Below are 12,613 nucleotides of genomic sequence, written 5' to 3'. Positions count from 1 at the left end.
TGAGAAAGGCAACCGTTGGGGCCAGCAGTCACTGTACGCCACCTCACGCCTTCTTGCCAGCAGAGTGTTGGTTCCCATTTATATTGGGATACTGGTACCTTGCGGTGTGACCCTCTGTTGGTTGGGGCCGCTGCTGTCAGGCAGGGCCGTTGCATGCAGGCACTCAGGACTACTTGCCACTGACAGCTGGCCTTTCAGTCGGGGGTTGTGCCAATCGGCAGTGGCTCTGTGGCTTCCTCCCCAAGACACCAGGCGACTGGGAAGGGGGGGTTGAGGGAGGGCTGGCCGCCGACAAGTGGTCTCTTCAATGAAAAAATAGTCTGTGGGGGGGCACCATATACCTGGCTGCCATCCAGGCCAGCCAGGGCTGGCGGCTGCAGCATGGTGATAATCCCGGCCCCAACATCGGCTCTGACTGTGACAGGCTCAGCATCAGGCTGGGCAGGGAGCCGGTGGAGGCCTGACAGTGGCCACCATGCCAACGGAGCAAATGGTGGCAGTGCATTCCAAGGAGCAGGTTGGAATCTCAAGGGGATGGCTGGAGGGAAGGTTGGGGCGAGCGTCTGCGCCCCAGCGGCAAGCCCCTCTCCTTGACAGCCAGGCCCCAGCATCTGGAAAAAACACAGTGGGATCTGAGGCTGACTCCCAGAGGGGCTTGGTAGTAACTCTCGCTATTGCGAGGGCAAGTTTGAGCGTCCACTGTTTCAGTGGAGACGGTTGGTGCGGCCCAAGCTCCCATCACCAGCGTGAGCTCGCCCACCCCCACACAAAGTCCACCAGGGAGACTCAAGCTCAAGCTTCCCCACCCCCAGTTTCCAGGGGTGGGCCAGGCAGAGATCCCCGACAGTCAGGAGTTGGAGGGGGAAATCACAAAGTCCCCACCCCATGGAGCTGACTCTGGCAGCATGCCGGCCCATGCAAGGCTTACCTTCCAAGTGAGGCCTTGCCTCGAAGTGCCGCTTATAAGTGAATTCCTCACCTTCCAGCCCCGCCCCCACGGGGGTACAGTGACTTCCTAGCATGCCCCATTGGTCAGCCTCCTAATTGGATTCCAAAGCCATCGAGGAGAGATGGGCAGGGCTTTTGGGAGGAGCAGAGTCGACAGGACGGAGAAAGTGCATGGGGCTTTATGGGCTACGCCACATAAATATCTGGCATAACTTTCTGCCACCAAAAGTGGCCGTTCCTCTGCCGAAAGGCCTTAGGAGCCCTCCTAGCCCGCCCCCGGGAACTCTCTCTTGGCCACCGTCAGCTGCTTCTGCACCTCTCGGGTGCTGGCACAGCCCTTGCATTGCTGGCCATGCTCCTTTCCTCTCCACTGCCTGTGACCGCCAGCCTAACTGCACTGACGTCCAGCCCTCTGGACAGCGCAAATGCCACTTGTGCCAGCCTAACGCCCTGCACACCTCCTAACCACATTCAGCCCCCAGCCTCAGGAATGGGCTGCCCCACATCAAAACTACCAAACAATTTATGATATGCTTATGTTTTTATAACAGAGAGACTTGCACTTAAGGTTCGCTCTTAGTATTCTGCTTACCCAATTAGGGTGATTCCCTACCTGTTTTTACTGGTTTGTCCATTTTGGCTTCCATCTTAGACTAGTATCCCTTCCAAAAAATGTATTGGTTGGAAAAATCAGTACTATGCATGCCATGTTTGAAAATTCCTCTGTTGCTGTTCCTGATACATACTTCATTCTATCAAAAAAATACAAATTCATGCACATCTCTGAACTGACTGCTGGGGTGAACTGAGAACACTGAGGGGTACAAACATTCATTTGAATCTTGAGAATATGCTCAGCTTTCTTGCATGATGTTCCATTTGTTTGCTGTGTCCCTGCTAATGAATTTATAGAATTCACAGGCAGAAAACCCTAGCAAAATAATTTCACATGGGTGGCCCCATTGCAGCATCCACACATCACTCAGTATCATACTACTGTTGTGCTACAGCACTCATTCACAACTGTGTTGGCTTGTCCACACAGGATAATCTCATTATGAATGATTGCTGTAGAGCAATAGTGGAGCAATCTCCAGTGAATGTGATGGGTGCAGCCCAAAGCCGTAGACACATACCTTTGGATTTCTGTGATGCAGCAGGATACAATGAAGGTATGGCTGCCACCCGTTCTTTCCCATGCTCTATTATGCAGTCCTACTACCATCTCCTTTGCAACATACGTAGAGTTCTGCTTATCTGAGGAGATGGCAGGTGGTAGGATGACCAGCCTGGAAGTTAAAAGAGCCACAGCTGACTTAACTTCATCCTGTACTGGGGGTGGGGGGTTAAATGCATATGTTTAGTGTTTGGGTTCCAAGGTGAGCAATTCTTTGTCTCTTTGTTTCAAGCCCTGTAAATATTGACAACAGAAAGCCTGTAACTAACAAGAATATTTCCTTTGGGAAATGTCTTACAGAATTTTAACAAATTCATAGTTTGGTAGGAAACTAAATAGTGCATAATACCTTTGAATAGTATAGTTATTGTCGAGCACTAAGTGGTAGAGAGAATACCCTTTACACATCATGGCTATGACCCTGAACTCATTTGACAAGTACAGTCAGACCTTAGGATGCTGTTCTTAAAACAGTTGGCTTGAGTTTTATATTCACCATGTATTTTTAGTGTGCTCAAAGAACAGAGATGCAGAACAAGCCAATTGAAAGAATCATCAGAAAGAGTAACACAAGTACTGGGTACATTTTATGGTCAACTAGCAAATTCCATTTTTATTTAACATTTTGCAATTTCCTCCTGTGCCATGTCTCTGGCTAGGGGTAAGCCTTCCTTTAAGAAGGGATGGAAATGCAGCATTAAAATTTTATTAACAATTAAACAAAATCAAATCTATTTTGTGGCTTTGCGTTCTTTGTTTGCAGCTCTAGAATTAGTTTGCTATGTAATAAAAAATTAATCAAACATGCAGTAATGTAGTAGGGTTGAGGGTGGAACTAATTTAATTATTAAGAGAAAATATGGGACCCCTACACCAGTTTTTTGTTGCTAAGGCAAATGCAAAAGGGGATTTCAAGGGGAGAATTGGCAAGTAGGGAGGGGCAATTTTAATTATTTGTTCCCCAGCCGTACTCTAAACTAGGAGTAAATTGAGCTGAAGGACCATCCTTCCCAAATTATGGGATTTTCAGGGGAGAATTGAGGAATGTGGGGAGTGTTAGATATTCCATCCAACAGCTGATTCTCCCCTGAAAATCCTCCCTTCGGTCTCCATTACCTTGTTAAATGGGAGTTTGGGAATCCATTTGCTAATATGTGTAATATTTTTAGATTTCTCTAGAATATATGTTTGCCTCCAAAAGAGGTACCTGGACATCTTTTATATAGCAAAATTGTAAAAGTGTGGAAGTACCCAAAGTGGGGGTGGGGGGAGGCAGGGAAAAATTGTTACAGCAGTTACAGATTTCTGACTATTTTCTTCATTTCCCCCTCCTTTCTTTAATCCATGTAGAACCACATCACGGCCTTTGCAGAAGTCACATGATGTTGAAGCTGATGTCTATTCGCTGCATTGGACGTCGTCTCTTTTCACAGTTCACTCATAATAACTGAAACATTTTTAATATAAGGGAAAATAAAACTTTGTCTGCTTTTAAGACCTGATATAGCAACATTAAAATTTACATCAGCCTGTGAAGAATCTGCCTGAAATATCAAAAAAGTATTCCCCCCCCCCCCAAAAGCATTGCACCACTTGAGGGTCAAAATGGCGGAGGGGAGATATGGGGAAAGAATACACCTGAGAAAGTTACATAAATATTCCAGTTTCCTTCTCTGGATAATTTATTATTTTTTACTTAACCACGTACATATCTGATAGTTCACTGATACATCTGAATAAGTTGGAATTCTCTTTAAAAAAATGCAGCATGATACTTGCCCCCTTCTGACAGATTTCAGCGTACACATTTTTCTAAACACACCCTGTACTAAAATGCCATTTGCACTTTGTATTATGCTGTATTTCACATACCACATTTATATCTTAAAACAGGTGCTTCTGCTTTTGAAGAAAAACAATGCCAATTTTTACTGTAATAAGTATTGTATGATAATTTTAATATATATATATATATATATTTGGATATTTTACTGACTTCATGTGTTTGAATAGTTGATTTTGTAGTTCTTTGACTGTCTTCAATGTGCCCCGTAGTTAGGATTAGAAATGACAACATTGTAGGCATTGGGATATTCTATTTTTTTTTAGTGATTAACAATCCTTACTGAAGGTTAATGGCTCCATTCTTAGGCCTGGTGTATTCATGTGGTTCCAAGTAATGTGACTGCTGTTCATTGATAGTTCTTGAAAGTGAATGTGACATAGCCAAAGACCCATTTCCAAAAGTGATCTGAAAGCCTTAGAATTTCATTCTGTGTGCTTCCCATGCCAAGGGAACAGAGCATAGACTGTACCCCTAGGCTCCCCACCACTGTAATTAAGATCTTTCCCGACCCCTTGTGTTGTGAAGAAGCATCTCTTTACTGCAGAGACTAGCAGTGCTATCCTAAGCAGAATCACACCCTTCTAAGGTGTCATTACATCCTTCTAACTTCAGTGGACTTAGGAAGGTGTAACTCTGCTTGGGATTGCACTGTGAGAGTCTGTATAGCAAGGAAATCTGTACAGGGTTCCCCCCCACTTTTCAAGGAAAGGGCTAGAAAGGAGGCTGGCCATCACAGGCTCATTGTGTTCCATCTTAAAGATGGTCAGTAGAGTGGGTCAGTACTCCTGTAATTGATATGATACAGCTATGGGAGCTGTAGAAAGCAGTCCTTGGGTTTTTCTGCATGTGTTATTTCTGTCAGTTGTGTGCCTGTAATGTGTGGTTGTTGTTTTTTCTTATTCGTGTGTGTTTTACAAGCACTTTTAAAGTGCTTGTAAAAAAAAAACACCCGGAAAAACAGCAGGGAGAGATCAAAGCGACCACCAGAGGGAGCAAAACACATGTGGAAAATGAAGGGGGAAAAAACACCCTACACAGTATGGGCACACAACCAACAAATTAACGCATGTGGAGAAAGCCCTCATCTTGTGTTTACCAGCAAGTACAGCAGAGCTGTTCTGCTGTTTCCCGCTTGCCTCACACAGGATTTCTTGATAGCTGAGGCAGTGCAAACCTCAACTTATGTTGCAGTAGGGTCAACCAGAAATAACTATCCAGTTTGTAGTAACATAGCCCTATTGACCTCTAACAATACAAAGTAAGTGCAAATACCTAGGGACAGCCAAGTATTCCTTCTAACCCAGAGGACCCCAACATGGTGCCCGTGTGTCAGGTTCAAAAAGGTTTGGGACCCTGTTCTAATCTGTAGTGAAACCATATTGTACAGCTTAATGGTGTTCAGTGTAGTGAGAACCAGGTCTTCTCTTGCACTCTGTTAGCCTGATACTTCATCTCTTTTTCAAAAATAGCCGCGGTGCCACTGGGGATATCTGCCTCTGAAGTCAAGTGGTGACCTAGTTGTAGGTCATATCAGTTTAAGATCAATATTCAAGATCACTAATTACCAGTTTTACTAAGGCAAATCTCCTGAGAGGAATCTTGGGCAGTCTTCTTAGTCTGAAAGCCACTTCCTGTATTGATTTACGGAGCATTATCCCGAGCCAAGTTTTATCTCTATGGTAGACTGACTCACAGTGTGAGCATCACTGCTCCAATGTGCTTAAACCACTCTTGCAAATGGGATTAGGGCTCTCATGTAATGTTCTTTTCACATTACCTTTCAAACATCATGGCAGCCAGAATCAAGTTGAGCCATATTGCAGTGCAACGCTGTGTATGCCAGGAGTGTGTGTGAATGTGTTTGTGTGTCCTGATTTTATTTCCTTTAGCCTTGGATGTCACCTGTAATGGTGATGGACATTTTTAAAAGATTCATGAAAGATATTCTTTAAAAGGACTAATGAAAGATATTGCTTAAAAGGGGGTAAGAAGTTTAACCAAAGTACTGTCATCCTTCCAATTATTTATTGTCTAATCTCAGGAATTTTTTCTGATATGCGAGGAAAGCATGCAACAAGAGACCAGGAGGATACACTGGAATAATAGGTCTACAATTGTCCATATGTTCACAAATGACTTAACTGCATGGATTGAGCATGGATTGAGCATCAAATTTAAGACAGCTGCATACTGTGTGACAAAAATTATTGACGGCGTAATTGCACCTGGCCGCCTGAGAGGTGACAGGCATGCTTAATTTTCATGTGAAGCTATTTTTTTTTAGTGTGCAAGATGGAATTACAGCATACTTTGGGTATTATCCAGCCAAAATTAAGCACTTTCAGATCCCCTTGATTAATTCCGCCCCCCTCCTGAAATCAGTAGGGTATGAAACTGCTTGGCTTTGTAAAACCATCTACTTTTTTCATTTATCACATGCTGAGGCTATATTGTTGAAAAGACAATCTGGTTTTCCTCTGCTGCTGAAATTAAACTTTGTAGAGCCCCAGTACAGACAGAAATATAAAAAAGAATGCCACTTGCTTGATGTGGGGTTACCTGCATGTTACCTCTTTGACAATAGGAGATAAAACTGTTGCAAGGTTAATAGAATACAAGTATACATTTCTTCCTAATGTGACTAGCAAAAGCAGTTATTCCTATGTGATGTCTTGGTTTGACTACCTTCATTCAGCTCAGCACAGCAAGATGATGTCCTGAACTACAATTTCAGTAGAATCAAATTATGTTGCTCTGATTCGACTTTACTGTTAGGCGACTACATGTGAGGAGTCACATGTTTCAGTGCTCCCTCAGAATGTCAGAAATAGTTCTACTAGTTTATATGCCAGTTAAAGGCATGTGTTGTGTGTTCTACCAGTCTGACATGTTAATCCCCTATATGTAGGGAGGGTTTTTTAAAAAAAACAAAACAACAGACAGACAGATCATTTAATTGTATGGTCTTCCACCTGTAATTATTTATTTAGACTTTAGAAGTGCAATCATGCAAGAGTGGCACCACGCAATTTCTGCTAAAGAATGGCTGTATGTACATCTCTGCATCATAGTTCTTTTAGAGATGAAATGCATTTTTGCATCTAAGCCTCACTGTTGATGGAGGTGACCCTACCGTTAAAGTGGCCAGTTTCCTTCTGTTGGTGTAAGGCTGTCCCAGGAGCAAAACACACATCTTCTCCATAGATGATACAATTTCTGCACTTCTGTTTGTGCATAACCATGCCTATCTGCAAAACATAGACAGCTATGTGGATCTGTTCCAAAGATTATATATAATGATTTTTTTAAAAATTCCCAAAGTGCTCAAGAGTTGGAAAGAATAGAGCCTTTAACTGTGATTAGTACAATGTGTACTGCAAGCGCCCTTTTTTCATGTATCAATTATGTTTCATAAATTATAGCATATCCCATATGCTCACCAAGTTTGATATGTTTATGTTTCTTGGTCTATTTAGGATGCACCCTACTTAAAATTGTTCACAATGAAGATTTCAGATAAATCTTTAGTTGGTCATTGCAGTACAGCAATCCTGCAGATTTTGTATCTGATTCATAAGTTCAGGAAGAGACTCTTTTATGTTAAAAGAAAGACTATTCTGTTTCAGCATATTGTCTTAAAGTAAATCAGCATGTAACTGAGTCTGTCTCTCAGGATTTTTAATAGCCTAGTATTTGGGTTCAATTGATCATGTTATCTTTGTGAGTCACCAGTAACAGGATGGGGGAAGAGACACACTGCTGTGTACTGTATTTTTAAAGAAAATAAAATGATTTTTTTCAAGCATATGTTACAAGTGTTCCCCCCACCCTCCCTTAGAGAAACCCTTTCAGGAATCTGGTTACACATTACATGAAATGCAACAAATAATCCTGATATATAATGGGGAAGTGATTCCATGGTATATTATAGCAAAGACTGGCTGTTTGGATTTTGTTTTGCCTACTCTGTACAATTTACATCTCACCAAGCCAAATGCAGCCCACTGATCATGCACTGTGGCTTGACAGATGCTTGATAGTCCCCCTGGTTATGCAGGTAGAAAAAACATTATTAACAGCCCACTCCTGAAACCTGCAGAGGCTGGGGACGGTGTGGCTGTGGCGCCGCCACTATGCCTCCACAGAGGTTTCACAGCTGCTGCAGGAGGGAAAGGGGGCATTCCCCCCATTTTTTTTAAAGGGGGGAAAGCCCCACAGAGAACAGTGATGCTGCACCAATAAAAAGCTGGCGCAGAACTGCTGCGTATTCCTGGGCTGAAACGGGTTAGGAAGTTGGCTACTGGTAGCTCCGCCCCCTCGAAATGCCCCGGGAATGCCTCCCAGGACGCCGGTGTGAGGACTGGAGCCGGCAGGACACCAGCGGGAGGCCAAGCCGGCCTCCGAGGGCCACGCTGCCCTGGCCGTCCAGGAAGGCCGTCCCAAGTGGCACTATGCCGACTTCCGTGCCAGTTTGCACGGCGCAAGTGGCATGGACGCCGGCATTGGGGTCATGTCACCTCCTAAGGCAATTCGGCCCCCTACCTCAGGAATGTGCTCTAAGTGCCTGCTGGATTGCCACATACAACTGGTGGGCTGTGTTCAACTTAGTTTATAAGGTTGTATACACTTATATACTGACTTTCTGAGTCACAGGTGGATTCTTTGCACCCTTCAGCTTTTCTCGTCTGAGGCGTTTTATCCCAATTTTGCTTTAATTGATTACCTTTAAATGTCAGTGGGTATTTCCCATTTGCTTTTGTACTTGGTGATCATAACCTAGAGGTATGTGGAGGGACCTGTGTAATCCAGTTTATGTCTGTTACAGTGCAATCCTAAGAAGTCTTACCCTTCTGAAGCCATTGAAATCAGTGAGCTTAGAAGGGTGTCACCCTGTTTAGGATTGCACTGGTAGTTTTCTTTGGGTAGCTTCCCCTACTGAACTCCCAGATTGCTTTTTAAAACTTGCTCCAAGTTTGAGACAAAGGCTGCTGAAGGCTGCATTATCACGTACCATTTAAACCACTGAAATGTGACTTTGCTGTGGATTTTCCTAGATGCCAAGATCAATCGTTTTAATGTTTCCAAGTGCCCGACAAAGCTAAGCGCTTTTGTCTATTGATTTTAGTGTGTGAAATGTAATCACACCTTTAACTTCATTATTTTAGTCAATGAGTAGTACTTAAATTTGACTGGGGGTGTTACCGCATTATGTATTCCCAGCGATGTATTAAGAGTTTGAAAATGTTATAAAAAATACTGTTTGCACTTTCTATGTATTCCCACCGATGTATTAAGAGTTTGAAACTGTTATTAAAAATACTGTTCACACTTTGTTTGGCCCATTTAGCTGTGAAGATGTCTTCCAACCATTTTTTAGCCGTGGCATCCAAAAACCCTTTTAAAGCGATGTTTTTTATAACATTTTCAAATTTTAATACATCACTGGGAATACATAATGTGGTAGCCCCCTGGGTCATGACGATTTGTATTACTCTGTATTATTTAGCAGTTAAGAGTGTACAGAGTGCTTTACAATTCTTGTTTCTATATTGAATAGTATTTCCCCTAACATCTAACCAATTTAACACACTAGTCATATTAAACTTGCCTTAGGTTACAGCTTATATTTTTGGAATGGAGGTCTAGTTAACAAGTTTCTTCATCCAAGTAGAAAACATCTTCAATAGCACATATGCCAGCTGGGGCTGAAGCTCATTGGTAGAGCAACTGTTTTCCATGCAGAACATCCCAAGTTCAATTCCCCAGCATCTCCAGTTAAAAGAATTGGGTATTATGTGGTGTGAAAGACCTCTGCTTGAACCACTGCCAGTCAGAGTAGACACTACTGACCCTGATAGACCAATGGCCTGACTATAAGGCAGCTTCATGTGTTTATGCTACTGTAGTTTGCTACAAAGTGTGGAGATGGATATAAATGTCATCTGTTTGAAATGGATGTGGTCATCCTGCTCCATTGAGCCTGGTTTGAGTGTAGTGCCACACCATTTTGAGTAAAAACCTGATGTGTATGTTTCATATTTTTTTCAGCTTTTCTCCCCTCAGAAAACCCTTTTAACATATGAGGAACTCCAGACTGCAAACCTTTCGTAGCATGCTAGTATGGTATGGTGATCAGTATCAGACTAGGATTGAGAGGTGCAGATTCAAATTGCCCATCAGCCGTGAAGTAGATGCCCTTGGGCCAATCACTCTCTCTTGGCTTAATATACCTCAAATGGAGGAGAAGAGAATCTTGTATGCCACTCTGAGCTTCTTGGAAAGAGGATATGTTAGGATTTTAAAAAAGTATAGAGAGACAAAATATTTCTGTGCCTTGGAGAGGATTCTGGGCAAACTATTTAACCACATGTGAATGGAGTGTGCCTTAGAATGCATTTAACCCCCTCCTGTGATTGTGCTCTTCAAGACTGATCACAAGCATATTTCATTAAAATGTGTCAGCCTTTATTGGGTTTTTCAGAAAATGCAAGTATCTGGGGGACCCAGGAACACAGTCTAGAACCTCAAGTGTCAAGTTTATTAATACAGTCGACTGACCAATCACGTGCCAAAATATCAAAATTTCCAGACACAATAGTTTTGCACCACAGAATCACAGACTGCCCGTACATATAAAGGTGTAAGGTCAATAAAAGCAACCCTGGTTAAAATTATATTAAAATTGATAAAATTGTAAAATATTCTAGCAATCATTCTCTAATAATGTTCTGCGTATTTTAATAGCAACAGCGCAAAACTTGGCAGTTTGGAGCGTAAGCTGAGGGTCTTCTCCCAATAGGAGCTTCTTGGCCAAAAGCTCAACTGACTCATCAGGGAATTTACCAAGTAGGGGGGAAATAAGCTTTGATCTAACTTCGTGGTAGAATGGCTAACATATCAGTGCATGTTCAATGGTTTCAACGTCCCCTGTTCCACACAGACATAACCTCTCTGATCTAGGAATCTTCTTATATTTCCCTTCAAAAACAGCCGATGGTAGGGCCTGGCATCTGGCAAGGGCAAAGGCCTTCCTATAATTAATAGACTCAAGATGATAAAAATAAGCTGCAGGTGAGACCAAGTACCTAGATTTATCAAGTACTAGGAAAAATGGTGATTTTCCAAGGTCTGTGTGGCGTTCAATGTCTTCTACCCTTTGCTTCAAGAAACTTGATGCTTGGTCTACGCCCATGGCTAACAGGATAGGTAGAGAAAGGCCCAGGCAGGCCATTTTGTTAAGGCCCATCTTAAACCATGTTGACTGAAACTTATCCTGTAGAAGCAGGGGTAGCAGTCCTTGAGGGATAAGATTTCATTTGAGCCAAAGAATAATGGAAGCAGTACAGACCCTTTCCTCCACCCTCACCAGTCCTGCCTCCAGTCTAGCAGTAGCATTTGATACACAACGGGGTAAATGGAGGGCTGCTCTCAAGAATTTAGATTGAACCCGCTCCAGTGGGACAAAAGTAGATGAAGGTGGCCCAAGTAAAGTCCCATATGTCAGTTGTGCCAGTGTTTTCGCTTGGTAAAGCTTAAGAGCAACTGGAAAATAATATCCTCCCTTCGTTCTTAAAAATTTAATGATGTTTAAGGCAGATTTTTGCCCTTTCTCTGCTGCGTAATTGCTGTGAGCTTTTTTAGAACCAGAGACTTGTAAGACTACTCCTAAGTATTTAAACTTGAGTACCTGGTCTATTTTGTGGCCAGTCTAGAACCCCATTTTACAAGAAGCTCAAATGCCAATATTCCTTCTGTCTTTAGTCCCTGACATGCAAAGTTATGACAAGGCATATGGGGGGTACCAGCTGGAAGCATTTCCATACTGTTATAGATGTCCTTATATATATTCTCTGGCGCACTTGCAATTATGAAACACATTGGCCATATGGAAGCAGCAGCTGAGCTAATCTCTTCAGCTCTTACAAATGTTCTTTTTAATAATATATAGTAAAGGGAGAATATAATGCCACTGTTTTTTAACTGCAAAGTTTGGGAATATTTGCATTTTCTTTTGAATTTTTTGGTGCTTTATGGCAAATGCTTCATGGCCAGTTTCTCATCAGTTTTCACAATTGTAATAATGGGGGGAGTTGTGCAGATTATTTTGCAGCATTACACTCCTGTATACTAGGCTGAATGCAGGCATAACCCCCTGAACTGGCATAACAAGTTCAGTAAAACAGGACAAAAGACTAGCATCTTTCATAGAGCAAAAATCAAAGTAAGGAAGAAAGGATAAGAAAAATCAAAGTCATTTATTAGAGATGAAAAAATGTAAATTTTCTCTGTGGTGAGATGGGCCTTGCAAGCACCCATTTCTGTACCTCAGCAATGGGGAAGCTACTCAGTTAACCAGATTTCCAGCCTCTAGATCCCTAACAAGGCTCTTCTCCCTCACTTTTCTCTCAGCAAAACAATTCTAAAACATTTTGGCTCAATCTGAGGGTTTACACTCAGGTTCCTCTCTTGGTCACTTAAAGACTGTAACACCACTTTGGGGGCTCTCTTCTTCTTCTTTTGCTTCTGGTAAGCATGGACTGAATGGGGCTTAACATGGTTCACAGAGATCAGATTGACCACATTTAAAATGAAAAAAAGAAAATGAAAAGCATACACTGCGTAGGTAAACACAACACACTGAG

At 42.5% G+C, this 12,613-nt stretch overlaps 1 protein-coding gene across 1 annotated transcript in view; it reads left to right on the top strand.

Moving 5' to 3' along the window:
* The window catches only part of PLPPR5 (phospholipid phosphatase related 5), a 92,607-nt gene extending 88,943 nt beyond the window's left edge, over positions 1-3,664 (top strand). The window contains exon 6 of the mRNA XM_056844977.1: positions 3,476-3,664. Coding sequence (XP_056700955.1) covers positions 3,476-3,508 — 33 coding nt within the window. The 3' untranslated portion in view covers positions 3,509-3,664. The remainder of the gene's footprint in view (positions 1-3,475) is intronic.
* The last annotated feature ends 8,949 nt before the right edge of the window (positions 3,665-12,613 follow it).

The sequence above is a fragment of the Euleptes europaea genome, chromosome 2 (genome assembly GCF_029931775.1).
Source record: "Euleptes europaea isolate rEulEur1 chromosome 2, rEulEur1.hap1, whole genome shotgun sequence".
In the NCBI taxonomy this organism is placed as follows: Eukaryota; Metazoa; Chordata; class Lepidosauria; order Squamata; family Sphaerodactylidae; genus Euleptes; species Euleptes europaea.
Note: the sequence above shows the minus strand (reverse complement) of the source record. Positions and strands in the feature narration are given on the sequence as shown.